The sequence below is a fragment of the Arvicola amphibius genome, chromosome 11 (genome assembly GCF_903992535.2).
Source record: "Arvicola amphibius chromosome 11, mArvAmp1.2, whole genome shotgun sequence".
Lineage (NCBI taxonomy): Eukaryota > Metazoa > Chordata > Mammalia > Rodentia > Cricetidae > Arvicola > Arvicola amphibius.
Genome location: NC_052057.2, coordinates 107,619,848 through 107,634,982, shown reverse-complemented (window position 1 = coordinate 107,634,982; position 15,135 = coordinate 107,619,848). Strand labels below are relative to the sequence as shown.

Sequence of the window (15,135 nt, the reverse complement as noted above, 5' to 3'; positions counted from 1 at the left end):
ACTGGAGTCACACATGATTGTGAGCTGCCATGTGGGTGGTGGGTAACCCTGATTCTCTGCAGAAACACTCAGTTGTCTTAACCTCTGCCCCATCTCTTCAGCCCACCTTTTAAAAAATATTTTACAACTTTGATTTAGTGTGTGTGTGTGTGTGTGTGTGTGTATTGAACATGCTTACAGCCACATATGGAAATAAGCATTTATGGGAGTCGGCTCTCTCCTTCTGCCGTGGATTCAGGGGATAGACATTCATCAGCAGGCTTACACAGCAAGTGCTTTTACCCACTGAGCCATTCACCACCCTCAGAGGGACAGGCACAAAGTCTGTACCCTCGGCCCCAAACCCTACTTCCTATGAAAGCATTTGAGGTTGTAGGAGGCCCCATTCGCATGGAAAAGGGTAGTTGTCTCGGCTTGGAAGTTTTTTAAATGAGGACTTTTGAGGAAGCTGACCAACCTCATTTAGTTACTGTAGCTCCCACAAGAGCAGTATTGATGACCACCGCTGACCTCACCCACCAGTGCCTCCATCCTGCAACCTCTGCGGCCTCTGTCAGTGTGTGAAAACCTGAGATTCAGAGAGGTCAAGGGCTGTTGGAAGTCAAACGGCCAATAAGTGGAGAGGAAGTTCTTCCAGCAGCGCCCTATCTGATGCCCAATGAGCTCTTAACTGCGATGTCCCAAGGCTCCCATGAAATAGGTGGAAGATGAGGAGAGCTGAGGTGGCCGAGGCTGCTGAGAGTGGAAAAGAGGCCCAAGGAACCTGGATCAGCCTGGGCAGAGTGTAGGTAGCCCCCCAAACACAGGCCCTATTGCTTTCCCATGAACAAACCACAGAGGAGAAGATGACTCCCTTGGCCAATTGGCTTCTGGTAGGCTGGCCCACCCTATAAACCCAGGCCCCATTGCTCTCCCAGTGAACAAAACCTAGACAGCAAATTGACTCCCTTCTTCAGGCCATGGGCACAAGTGGTCTCATCTGAGTTTCTCCTCTCCTGTTATTCCTCCTTGAACAGATGTCACTGGCTGCCATGCAGTTAACTGCCCCTGGTTATGCCCCACAGAAAAGCCTGACTCGTAGTCTCTGGTTTCTTATAGACCAAATGTCACCAGTACTGGCCAGATCCCCCTGATGTCATGGACCACGGCATCTTTCATGTCCAGTGTCAAGCAGAGGACTGTACCATTGCTTACGTGTCCCGAGAAATGCTAGTTACAAACACTGAGGTGAGTGTTGCCCTGAGGGACATGGTGGAGGGGCAGGCCCAGTCAGGAGCCCCTGTGGAGTTTCTTGTTCACCTCTGCTGCAATGTCACCTGGTTGGCGGAGAGCCAGTGTCCCATATATGGCGCTCTGCCAATTTAGGGGCCAAGAGGGAGAGGCGGCCCTGGGGTCTGTCCCTCAGTAATGTGTGGATAAATAAAATAGGCCTAGCTATGTAGTAGTGTTCAGCCTCAAAAAAGGAGGACATTTTGGGCAAATGCCAATGTGGGATGAGTCTGGAAGACATTATACCAAATGACTGGAAGCCAAAGAGGTCAAGAAAGCGATGTCTTGGAGGCAAGAGTGATATTTTGGGAGAGTGGGAAGTTGGTGGGCATTGACTGAGACCATAGCAGAGCTGACCACGGAAGGACAAGAGGACACTGAGGATAAGGCCACCCTGGCTGGTGTCCACGGCAGGGCTCACTGCTTTTCTGACTCACCGAGGCCTCATCTTCCACAGACTGGGGAAGAACACACGGTGACCCATCTCCAGTATGTTGCGTGGCCTGACCACGGCGTGCCTGATGACTCCTCAGACTTCTTGGAGTTTGTGAAGTACGTGAGGTCCCTGAGGGTAGGCGGGGAGCCTGCCCTCGTTCATTGCAGGTACTGACCCTTGCTGCATTCTGTTTTCAATGGTTCTACCCCTTGGGACAGGCCAAGAGGAATAGTCGGACACCAAGCCCACCCTTGTCCCACAAAGCCACGTGCTCCCGTCAAACTATGCTTATTTCCTAACAATTTCTAAACACTTGAAACATAGCGAAGCCATACATATGTGCTGGACATATATAAATAAGTCATAAATAAGTGCAGCCGGATGCTGCAAAGGAAAACCCCGTCACCCCTCCCTGTCCTTGACAGCACTTACAACTTAGAGAAGGAGTGGACTTTATGGCCGTGGATGGGTTTCTCATTAAGTCTGAGCCTTAGGACCTGTGGGAATGGGCTTTTTCTTTTGACAAGCTTAAGATCACACCTGAATGTGTCCTTTCTGTTCTTGAAACCAACATCAGGGCTCGCCTGGGTCAACGTTGGCAGCCTTGATGAGGGGTTCAGCAGCTCAGCCTTGCAGAAATGATTCCTAGACAGATCCCGAGTCTCCATTTCTTTCTCCTCCCTAGTGCCGGAATAGGTCGAACAGGTGTGCTGGTCACTATGGAAACAGCCATGTGCTTAATTGAGAGGAACCTGCCTATTTACCCACTGGATATTGTCCGGAAAATGAGAGACCAGCGCGCCATGATGGTGCAGACATCAGTAAGTAGAAACTTGGTAATTAAGAAAAGGTCACAATAAAACACAAATGGTTGCGGTCGGCTGGGTATAGTGACGCGCACTTCTGCTCCCAGCACAGAAGACAAAGGCAGGTGGATTTCTGAGTTTGAGGCCAGCTTGGTCTATATAAAGCATCCCAGGCCAGTCAGGACTATATACTGAGATCTTGTCTGAACAAGAACAACAACCAGAAGGCAGATATCCACATTTTCTGAGCTCACACAGGAGCAGCCATAGCCAGGGACATCAGGGATAGAATGAAGCTCAAGGGAACTTAGTAAGTGCCTAGAGTCACACACCTCATCAAAGGCACAGTGACCGCAAAGCCTGGGCCCATCTGCATGCAGTCTGTGTACCTCTGGCCTGGGTTGAGTAGAACTGGCTAAGTTTGTAATCTCAGTCATGATGGGCAAAGCCCCAGGGGCATCTCAGAATGTTCTAGAAGAATATTTAAGAATCAGTTGTCAAAGTCAGGGAAGCAGCCTCCTGACGAAACCTCCAGGGTGGGTGAGAGGGTTTAGTTAGCAAAGCAAAAACAGGAACTCTGTGTTCTAATCACCTCAGAGCCGTCTCAGGCTGCTGGACAGCGGCTGTAACATTTCCCTAGTAGATTGTGAGTCCTTAGTTTGTACCTGGGAACAAAACAGTGCAGGCCACAGAGATAATGTAGTAGGTAAGGATGCTTGTTCACAGTCTGTGTGGGATCTCCTGGAAGGCAAGCTCCTCCCACTGCTACGCGGATAACTAAGAATAAGAAAACCAATCATCTTAAGATCATCATCTGCCGTGTTTTAAAGTATGGAAGACTAAATAGATGCTGGTTTGAAACCACCAAACACCTTCAGCCAGTCCTGGTGGTACAAGATTCTCATCCCAGCTAGTCTAGAGGTTGAGGCAGGAGGATAACAATCTTAAGGCTTACCCAACGACTTAGAAAGACCTTGTCAACCTTCTATATATGTGGCTCCACACCCAAGGATTCAAGTGGCCACAGATTAAAAGCTAGGGGGGAAATGCTTCTGCATAACCATATAAAGACTCTTTTCTCTTCCCCACAAAACACAGTGTAACTATTCACGCTGTGTTAGATACTAGGAATAACAAGAGGTAATTTGTGTTTTGCTTTGGGGTTTTGGTGGTATTTGCGATGGAGGTTATTTTAGACTCGCTATGTAGGCCATTGGCCGAAAACTCAGGGATCCCCCTGCCTCTGCCTCCCAATGGATGTACCGCCGTGTCCTGCCAGAAAGGTGATTTTGAAAGTATACAGGATGGTATGTGGAGGGTGCTCATAGGCTATAAGCAAATACTGTACCATTTTATAGAAAAGATTGGGACAACTGAGGGTTTGGGTGCCCGCAGGGAGTTCTAAAATCAATTCTTCCCTAACTCCCTTGAGAAAACTGAAATCGAGGTTCCTTATCCCCCGCAGTGCCAGCCCACCCACCTGTGCCCGTATCCTCCATCACCCACCTCCTAGCCTCTGCACATGCCCAGGTATTCCAGGCCAGGACAGTGGGGTCCTCTCGGACACTTCTCCAAACAGACCTTTCTTGTCACCAGGGCTTCCATGTCAGTCCTTGTCTTAGTTACTTTTCTCGTGGCTGTGGCCAAGTGCCTAACTAGCCTGAGAGGAAGGGTTTATCCATGCTTGTAATTTGAAGGTCAGTCTATCATGTTAAGGAAGCCATGACAGCCGGGCGGTGGTGGCGCACACCTTTAATCCCAGCACTCAGGAGGCAGAGAGGCAGGCGGATCTCTGAGTTCAAGGCCAGCCTGGTCTATAAGAGCTAGTTCTAGGACAGGCTCTAGAAACTACAGGGAAACCCTGTCTCGAAAAACCAAAAACAAAACAAAAACAAAAAAAAAAAAAAAAGGAAGCCATGACAACAGGCACTATAGCAACTGTGTTTAGTCATCAGGCAGAGAAAGATGAATGCCGGTCAATGCTTAACTCCCATACTTCCTGAGGGCAGCCCCCCACCCCAGTCTGCTAAGATGTGAGTTCCTCTTTCCCAGCAAGGACAGCATGGGCACCCAGGGAGAAAACATAATATAAACATCCCAGAGACACTCTCAAGCATGGTGTGAGGTAGCACTCTTGGGGCTCTGGACTTGACAGCTTTCTTTTCTCTTCCAGAGCCAATACAAGTTTGTGTGTGAAGCGATTCTTCGTGTGTATGAAGAAGGCTTAGTCCAGAGGCTAGATCCCAGTTAAGACAGCTGTGAAGCGGTCATTCCTCCGTCCCTGGGGCAACTTCCTGAAGAAGGGGATGCCCATTCCCCTGAAGGTCCCCAGAGATGCTGGTCACTGTGGGAAGGGATGAGCTTATTGGAACCCAGGCACTTTAAATTCAAATTTCTGTGGAAAAGATACCCTGTACATAGGACCTGCTGATGCAGATATGCATGCCGCTATGACATCTTTGGGCCCAGAGAGAGAAGCCGCAGGGGATTTCCAACTGGGAACTGTGTTTCTCCCTCCAACATCACCGCTCCCCGTCAGCCATCCTCAAGCAGTGAGAGGGGACGCCATCAGTACTGTTGACTCTCCTCCCACCAGAAACCAATGTGGCTACTTGTGGTTGCTCAGGTGTTTTGTGTGTTGATCTGTGTGGGACTGACTCCAAGGGCCGAACTTCCTTGGCCATTGGTGGCCATTACCCCTGACACCAGGGAAAGCTCAGATGAATGTACCATAGGCAGGGCACAAGGGACTTCAGGCTGGAGGATGAGCAGGGTCTATTCTGCCCTCCATCCCCTCTGCCTCATCTCCATCCCTTCTGAGCCCGTGTTCCAAAGCACCCCATTCCCCCGACCCCCGGATTCCTTTCTTCAGGATCGCCCCCAGTGCCTGAACCGGTTTCGTAATGTATGTTCAGGTGACCTCTCAGCCGAGACTGGGAAATAGCCTCTGCATAATGCTGAGTCTTAGCTTTAGAAGCAGGCGAGCCTCTGCTCACCCCTGTTACTCAGACGCCGTGACTGGAATCGCCGACTACTGAATCTCTATATGGATTGCTGCTACTTCAAGCTCTCACACTTGAAACAAGACGATTTTCCTGGGGACGGGAGGGATGGGAGCATCCAGATATCCAAATAGCATCCAGAATTTTGAACCCTTCTGAGAAAAGAACTTCTAGTAAGCAACCATAAGAAACACTGCTTCTTGAGGGTGGCGTGTGTGTGTGTGTGTTTGATGGGTGACCTTTCTCAGGATTCCTAACTTGATTCAAATTACTGTTGAGTTTATGTAAAGAATGAATCTCTGTACAGAACAAATGTGTGTATTCATCCTTAGTTACAATGGTCTCCATTTCATTTCAAAGGAGAGAATCAGACTATCTGAATATAAACACAATTTGATGTTAATTTATTCTAAGTACTCTGGGATGTTGATTGTCCTCAAGAATTCTGCTCTGTGAATACCATGGTAAAAAAAATTTTTTTTTAATTTTTGGCAGGATTGTAGCGAATTATTATTTAAGGAAAAATAAATTACACGTATGCTTTAAGGTGGTATTTTTAAATAGCAGTTTGTGTGTATTCAGAAGAATGTCAGCAGGTTTCTTAGTGGTACTTACGGGAAAGGGACACTTGGGTGTTATCGTGGAAGTGGATGAAGCTACGGTGATACTTAGCAGGCCCTGAGCCAATTAAAGCATCTCCTAGGTGCAAGGTGGGTAGGGACTGTGCAGAGGAGCCCAGGTTTCTGAACGTTCTTTGTGTTCTGAACATTCTGTAGCTGTGGGTTCAGCGCCTCCATCTACTTCCCTCCTGCCTGTCTCTTACCCACGCACATCTTACTGGTCAGTGGTGTGAGCAGGAGAGTAAAGTCCCCAGTGCCCTATGTAATGAGAAACCGGGATGGTTCTCTATTCCACTCAGTGCCACATAGCTCCTAGGAACCTGGGAGCTGTGTCTGTATTTCCTTCTGCGTAAGATAATGAGACCCAGTACTTGGAACTTGAAGACAGAATGAGATCATACTATGGAAATTAATTTCCGGCCACTGGGATATATAAGCGAGTGCTACTGAAGACCTAGGGAAGTTGACTTCTCTGTGGTTGACCCCAAAATGCATCAGAAATATGGAACCCACTGAGTTTTCATAGGACGGTGTTTCAGAGGGGAAACGTTCAGAAGGCAGAGGACTGATACCTTTCTTCAGCCTAGATTCTGAGAACACCCTCAGCAAATCACCAAAAAGAGGAGGCGCAGAGAATGCTGGGTGCATTGCAGGGGAATCAGGCTGCTCGGCAAACCGCTGTTTGATAGAAATGTTTATCAACACCCTGTGTGCAAAGCCCTTGCAAAGACTCAGTGTCCTTGGAGATTGTTCTATGATTTTTCTAGAAACAGGCTGTTGAATGTGGTCAGGAAGATGCTGCTGCTCCACTTACATAATAGTCCGGGAAGCTGGAGGAGGCTGCAGCTGGCCTCAATGCCATTGTGTGGGGCCAGCAGTTCAGATACAGCAGACAGCGCCAGAAACAAAGTCCTGGCATCCTGGGAAGGGCAAGACAAGAAGATGATAATCTCAAGGAGCAGAACCCCCAAGTAACCGGGGTCAGCATTATCAGTCACAAACCAAAGCTCTGAGCTCCCATTCCCCTGCATCCTACACTTCCACAGCTGCTCTTAAGAAAACATGTTTCATCCTGAGAACTGCATCAGAATCGGGCTAAATATTTTGCCTGGGAGATTTGGCTGGATGTGAATGGAGAAGATATTTATAGCCCATATTCTAGCACCTTCCAGAAGATCATATCAGACACCCCAATGTGCTGGCTTCATCCGGATGGGTCCCCCGCTGGCATCGCTCTCTAGAACCCATACATGGTGAGAAAAATTAAGAGAAGCTTGTTTAGGGGTAGGGAGACAGGGCGGCTGGATCTCAAACTTGTCGCAGTATTTTTAGTTTCCTCCCACGGTCATTGTCACCTAAATATGCTTTGAGACTAGTGTAGCTTCTCTTACAGCTGGGTTCCTGGTTGGTCTCCCCCACCACCCATCCCCAGCCTTACAATTTTTTATTTGGGGGGGCAGTGAGTACCCTCTTCATCCTCCCAAGGTAACTAAGAGGCAGTATCCATAGGAAAGATTGTAAGAGACAGGACTTAGTCCAGACCTGGGCTGACAGAGATGTTTCTCCCGCAGGCCTCAGTTAATTGTGTGTTCATGTGTTTGCTTCTGTTGAAAGGGACCGATGACCAGATGGACGAGATGAGCTCACAATTAGATTTCAGGGAACTGTTTAACCTTAACCAAATCCAAAGAGCTTACCTAGAGAAACATACCCCATTTTTTTGACTTGTCCCTAAGAGGTTGTCTCAGCCCTTGTCATTGTGGAATCGTAATGATAAAGCTCGCCACCATCCTGGTACTTGCCTGTCATCCTAGAACAGACCTAGTAAAGATGGCAAAGCCCTGGTGACCTCAGCTTGGGGAAAGCACACCTCGGAGATGGACGCTAGCCCTGCCACTTTCTTGATAGCTCTCGTACTGCTGGAGCAACCAAAGGACTGTGCTAAGCCATGTTTTGTAAAGTATCTTAGTCGATCAGCAATATGTTTTTCTGTAAATTTGGAATGTTTTTCATTCTGACTTATTGTCGGGGACTCTACTGAAAAACAGTTTGTTCAATATAAAAGCACTCAGGCTATGCAACACCATTACTGTCTGTCCACAGTTTTATTGGTCTGTCTGATTCCTGCCCCTGCTCCTGTCAACTCAAATGCTGTCTACCCATCTCACCCTCGCTTTGGTTGTGATTTCTCAGGCAGCATTTGGCCTTAGCATTGACGTTGGGTGACCGATTTTAGTCCAGAATTGTGCTCTGCTATTGTAAAAGCTTGCACAAAGCCCTACCCTTCCTCTAGCAGGGTTGCTGAGTGGTTCTGTGTTCAGTTCAACGGGGTTCCAGGTTCCCCCAACCTGCCCTCCTGTACTCAGGATGCAGCTTCTACCTTGACGTCCAGACACATTCAGGTGCCAGACAGCATAACAGGAAGGGGAAGAGAAAAGCGAGACCTATGTCCTTAATCCCAGGGCCATAGGTCTTTCAAGGGGGTAGTTTTAATGCCAAGAAACCATACGCTGGAGCTAGGGCTGTGCTCAGTTGATAGAGAGCATGCATAGCTTGCACAATGCCCTGGGTTCAATCCAGGAAATAGAAGCAGGAGGACCAAGAGTTCGAGGTTCTTTCGTTACATATCAAGTTCAAGACCGCCTTGGGCTACATGACATGAGACCCTAGTGCCATGGCTCAGTGAGTAAAGGCACTTTCTATGGAGCCTGATGACCTGAGTTCCATCCCCAGATCTTGTGTAGTGGAAGCAGAGAGCCCTGCACATTTTCCTGACCTCTGCGCCCCCCCCCCCACATACTCACACACTTATGAAGTAAATAAACTTTAGAAAAATATTTTAAGGGCGTTGGTGGCAAACGCCTTTAATCCCATCACTCAAGAGGCAGAGACAAGCAGATCTCTAGGAATCCAATACCAACCGGGTCTGCAAGATGAGTTCCAGGCCAGCCAGAGATGGGCGCGACCCTGTCAAACAGAAAAAGAAAACAGTATGCCCAACTAAAATTCATGTGGTCTATCTGAGAAAGAATTTAAGGGACAGTGAACCCTTTTGTCCCCATGTGGTCACTCTTCTCCCCATGACAACAACACAAACCTATGTGTCGTCATGCCATGACTAAAAGAAAATTACTGAAGTAGTGATTTTCAGGCTTACCTATCTACTTTTGATATGTGCGGGGTTTTGTTTATTTGTTTGGTTGGTTTTGCTTAATTCCCCGATGACTTGACAGCCATAGTTCTCACATAATTTGCACAGAGCAATGAAGTAGACACAGGAAGCAGCCATTAGAAATATGGGTGAGCAAGCAGCATGGAGTCACCATCCCACACTGTCAGCCAGTCCCGTCACCGCTCAGGAAGAGCAGAGCTCCCTCCGGCAGTGACCAGTCCCTAGAACAGCACCTGACAGTCCAGTCCTGCCCTCTGGAGAGATTCCTGTCCTTCCACCGTCACGTGAGATTCCCAAATGGTGACCGTGGCTCCAGCACAGATTTTCTAGCTTGCCCACTTCGGGGGAAGACGTGGAGGTTCATCCAACTGCTTTCAGGGTTCTGGAAGACAAGGCTTTTAGATTTTTCACAGCCAAAGATCTGGTTTTGATTTCACCCCAGGTCCTTTAGCTGTGCCCCTTCAGTTTGAAGCTGGTGGCCTCCTAAAAACTTAGGTTGACAGGCTGCCCCCAGATCTGGCCTTGGAGCTGCAAGGCTCCCACATTTTGACTGGAAACCCTTGCTTGCTGCTCTTGTCTGGTGTCTTCACACTTGAAGGCCGTTGCTGTTGAAAGCTGCATTCGGGAGGACAAAAGAATTGGCACTTTTTAGTGTTTGAAGATATTAATCAGCTCCAAGTGCAGGCTACCAACCGCCAACTCTAGAGCGCAGCACGCGTCCTTCCTGCCGCCTAGTTCTTCCACTTTCAATGGACCTTGTGAAAAGCGAAAAGGACCCACATTCACGCTTCTGCATCCCGCCACCATTTTCTCTGCTGCTGTAGCCTTATTATGTAGCCTGTCTTCAGGGTAGCACAGAAACCAATTTCATCGTATGTATTTTTGCCATTGCTGACCCACCAAGTCCATTGAGCCCCTGGCACGTTGTAGGTGTGGTTTATAATGTAGTCTTTTACATATCCAAAAGCCAAAGCAAAGGTGACTGGAGTAAAGTAGCTTACTTCTTACACACGCGGGTCCTTGGAATTAAAATGGCTTGTGAGCCACCTAATACGGTATTGGGAAACAAACTCAGGCTCCCTTGAAAGAGCAGCAAATGCTCGTAACGTCTGAGCCATCTAAATGGCTGAACCAGCCCTAAAATTCAGTTCCATTAACAAGGGGTGGTGGGGGATGATTATGTAGGCACAGTTGGCAGCCTCCCCTGGAAACAACCGTCTCTTTCCATCCTCCACACCAACCACCAACTTAGAAGAGTCACTTCTGGCCACAGCCAAACCCTGGCTGACCCAGGCCTTCCGAACCAGAGACAAGCACAGACAGGCCATTTTAGGTGGCAGCAAAGGTCCCCAGAGAGATAGAGAGTAGCAGAGGGGATGGAAGTAAGCTGGCATAACTTAAACCTGTTTCTCAGGTCTGCCCCATGGCTGGCAGGTGCTCAGAGGGAGAAGCTAACGACAGGACTGTTTCTGGATGGCAGCTGGATGGATATGGGTACCACAGAGAAGAGCTAGACACTGGGAAGAGAGGCGTCCTTTGGACCTGAAGTCTAAGTTAAGGCCATGTGGAGCTCCTCTCGGGAGCCTCAGCCAGCCAGCTATACATGAAACTCACTGTAGATACTTCTGGGTTGTGTTCACCCCAGGTGGCCCCAGTAGATGATTTTTGTGCCACTTTTATTTACATATAAATCCACTCAAATGGTGTTGGTTGCCAAATCTAGTTATTAGAATGCCCCTCTCATAGCGGTGGAGCAATGGCGCCGTGGTTAAGATCTCTAGCTGCCCTTCCAGAGGACCCAATTCGGTTCCCAGCACCCACTTCAAGTGCCTCCCAACTTCCTTTAACTCATCTCCAGAGGTTCTGATGCCCGCCCCCCTTTCTCACACATGCTGCTCCTCCAGAAGGCCCAAGTTCTATCCCCAGCACCCAAATCGGATGGTTTCCATTCTATAACTCCAGATCCAGTGGCTCTGACAACTCTAGCCTCCCATAGGCACTTGCACTTATATGCATGGGCACAAAAATAAAATACTTTAAAAGTTAAAGTCGCCTCTTTAGTGGATATATAGTTGTCTTGGCTTAAGCAGGCTGCTGTGACAAAAATACCAAAGCTGGGTGGCTTGAACAATAGACATTGATATCTTATCTTTCTGGAGGTTAGGAAATCCGACGTGAATGGGCTGGCTCATTGTTCCCTAGAGGCAGACGGCATCCTTAAATGTCAGAGAGAACCTCGTCTGACCCGTTCCTTCCCAGAGGCTCCATTTCTGGAGCCCATCTGTCTTAGTTGCTCCCCTGTTGCTATGATGAAAATAGCCTGACAAAGGCAACAGAAGGGGCCAAGTTTCTTTGGTTCACAACTTCAGGGTATCACCCATTGTTACTGCGAAGTAGGGGCAACAGGCGCTGGTGATGCTTTGTCTGCCGTCGGGGAAGAAAGAAGAGCAATAAACGCATATATGCTGCCCTCAGTACTCAAGCCTTCTCATTCAGGATAGGACCCTCAAGCCAGGAAAGGAAGTCTCTTGTGTGTACCCCCACAGGTCAAACTAATCTAGACAATTTCTCACCCCGAGACTCCCCCGGTGATTCTGGATAGTCTACAGTCAAGACCATCACACCATCTCTCTGGGGAGATGGGTTCATATAGGGATTGGTCAATCTTCTAGCTTCTCTTGTTTATCCTAGTTCTTTCTAGAGGCCCAGATTCTCTCTGATTTTCTTCTCCTCACCTTGGGTACCTCTGGGTACCTGAGCTCTTTAGAGGCTTCACAGGTGCTTGGGAGCAGGGCTCACCGGAGACCCGGTTGGGTTCTCAGCCTGGGTCCTGATGTCCTCTGTTGGCCGACAGACTCGGCACATGCGCTTTCGCAGTTTTCTCTGATAATGTTCGGTCTCCAGTGTAGGTGCCCATACTTCCTCCCTCCGTGGGGGCGGAGATGCCCACTCTAGTCTTCTATTTGTCCATCGTGCTAACTCATTTTCTTGTTCTTCGTCATCTAAATTGCACAGCTGATAAAATGGTGGAGAGGAGAGGAAACGTGGGATAAAATACACGTGGCATTGCCAGGAGGAAGCACAAAAGAGACCAGCCTAGTGGGAAGGGCAATGTCTGGAGCAGGGCAGCTGCTGGGCTATGTCCCCGGGATGACATCATTCTGGCCTAGCACCCTGGCCCTCTGGGAAGGAACTCTGGCCTTAGATTTCACTGAGACTGTAGAGAGAGGCCTGTCTGGCAAGCTGCGGAGGTGTGGAAATGAGAAGATGATAGAGATCAAGGCCAGAAGTCAGGTTGCTGAACAAAACACACTACTTACAGCCGCCATAAAAACCCTCCTTTACATGAACAGGAAGACCTAGAGAAACCCTTTCTGAAGTAAGTACTAAATCCCTAGGCCTTCCACAGCCTGGTGCTTGCACCCGGTCTATGTTGTGGTTGATTACAATAGCTTGTAGGAATTCTACTTTTGACTTGGGTCAACACTATCCAGAAGTGTAGGAGCTCAAAGGCCTAAGAGCTGGCCCTTCCTTGCTAAGTACCACTCCTACACCAACCTCTCGTGTTTCTCCTAACTTACTCAAGCACATCATCCTCAGGTAAGACCTCCCAGAGGGTGTGTGTGTGTGTATGTGTGTGTGCACATGCGTGCATGCGTGCCTGCCTGTCCAACTGTGTGTACTTTTAAGCCTTTCTCACTCAGGAGAAAGCTTCTCCCCTCTACTTTCTTCACACTATCAAGAACAAAGAAAGATGTTCATAGCAAGCTGCTGTAAAGCCCCGCCCCCCCCAATGGAAACAACCTACCCATCCTCTAATTGGTGAATTAGTAGGTAAGACGCAGTCAGTCTTCTCAGCCGAGGATCATTACTTACTCATTAAGAGCACTGGAGAGCCGGGCGGTGGTGGCGCACGCCTTTAATCCCAGCACTCGGGAGGCAGAGGCAGGCGGATCTCTGTGAGTTCGAGGCCAGCCTGGTCTACAAGAGCTAGGTACAGGACAGGCTCTAAAAAAAAGCTGCAGAGAAACCCTGTCTCGAAAAACCAAAAAAAAAAAAAAAAAAAAAAAAAAAAAAGAGCACTGGAATGCTGACACATGTTTCGTGGACCGACCTTAAAACATTATCAAGGACTGGCAAGATGGTGTAGTGGGTAAGAGTGCTTGCCACCAAACATGTGGACCTGAATTCTAGTCCCCAGCACCCACGTAAAAAGCTAGGTGTGATAACCCCAGCTCTATGTGAGTGCAGAGACAGGAAGACTATTGGACTTTCTGGCTGCCAGGCCATCCCCAGGGTCAGTAAAAGACCTTGTCTCAAGGGGCTATGGCAGAGACTAACACTTGACATCCTCCTCCCAGCCTGCATACACATGCATGAACACCACACACACAAAACTCAAAATTATTAATTATTTAAAAAATATGAAGTGAAAGAAGCCAGTCACAAAAGGCCACATGGTTTGACTTATATAAGTTGTCCAGAATAAACAAACTCAAGGACTGAAGAGATATCAGTGGTTAAGGCATTTGTTGTTTTTCCAGAAGACCCGAGCTTGGGTTCCAACTTCCAAGACAGGTAGTTCATACCACCTATCACCTCTAGGGAATCTAATGTGCTCTTCTTGCCTCTGAGGGCACGCGCGCACAAACACACAGCATACATACAAACAGACATACACACTTAACTAAAATCTTGTAACGTTAAAGTGCAAAAATAATTTAAAAAGTATTAAGAAAAAATGAAATCCATGGGGACAGAGAGCAGCACAGTGGTTGCAAAGGGCACCAAAGGGCACACCCATAACCAAGAATCCCACGGCTGAGGATCCGACTCAAGAGAACAATTATAGGGTTTGACTCATGACATGAGGATAGTGTTTGCTTATCTTTAACTGTGTGTTTGTGTGTATACACATGTGTGTGGGTTCCACGGGGGCCGGAAGGGGACACCAGCAGTCATAAACTGCTGGATTCCAGACCCACCTCCACAGAGTATGGCTGGAAGACGGACACAGAGACTCTGATGTTCAGAATGAGGGACGACTCTCCTAGAAGGACTGAGTTCTAGGGACCCTGACATTTTGCTCTGTTCTCCTGTGAGCCCAGCACGGGCTACAACACCTTGGCATCCTGTCTTCATTGCATAAGACCCTGGAGAGTGCCCAGAAGCCTCTCCTCCAGCTACAAGAGTTACCCTGGTCCTGGCCTGGACTATTTGAATGCAAATTCTATTACCCCAAGGACAAGTGTTCAGAAGGGACAGATTTTCTCCATTTGGTGTCCCCCTTTGATTTACATTCCTACCGCAAATGTGGTTATGAATTAGATGAACACTTCACTTTGGAGACTGAAGGTCAAATCTTCAAATGGCCCCTTTTATCCCAGCTCTCTTTGCAAGGTAGAGAAAACGTGTATTTGCCAATACTTTTAAGGATATGTATTCTGGCTGATACCCCACAGTGTCTCCTTGCCCCTGTCCTGTATAGAATGTGACTGTGAATATCCTCAAGGTGCTCTCTGCTGTGTCTTCTTTCCTCACATTCACATGTCCCATGTCAGCTTGGCCGCCCAGGTCCATACACACACACACACACACACACACACACACACACACGAGAATAAATGTCTACCAGACGCCTGTCAGTTCCTACATAGCAGAGGATGACTTTGAATTTCTGACCCTGCTGACCCTGCTGCCTCCACTCTTGGCTTGCTCCACCATGTCTGGTTTGGGCAGAATTAGCGATTGAAGCCAAGGCTTTCTAGCACGCTGAGCTCTAGCGACTCTACTGAGGTCGGCTCCAGCACCGTGATCTTTGTTTTCCACG

At 48.3% G+C, this 15,135-nt stretch overlaps 1 protein-coding gene across 6 annotated transcripts in view; it reads left to right on the top strand.

Moving 5' to 3' along the window:
- Ptpn3 (protein tyrosine phosphatase non-receptor type 3) overlaps positions 1 to 8,222 on the top strand; it is a 113,905-nt gene extending 105,683 nt beyond the window's left edge. For all 6 annotated transcript variants that reach the window (XM_038347034.2, XM_038347037.2, XM_038347039.2 and 3 more), the window contains 4 exons: positions 1,099 to 1,227; positions 1,727 to 1,872; positions 2,391 to 2,526; positions 4,685 to 8,222. In XM_038347034.2, coding sequence (XP_038202962.1) covers positions 1,099 to 1,227; positions 1,727 to 1,872; positions 2,391 to 2,526; positions 4,685 to 4,762 — 489 coding nt within the window. In that variant the 3' untranslated portion in view covers positions 4,763 to 8,222. The remainder of the gene's footprint in view (positions 1 to 1,098; positions 1,228 to 1,726; positions 1,873 to 2,390; positions 2,527 to 4,684) is intronic.
- Positions 8,223 to 15,135: the final 6,913 nt, after the last annotated feature.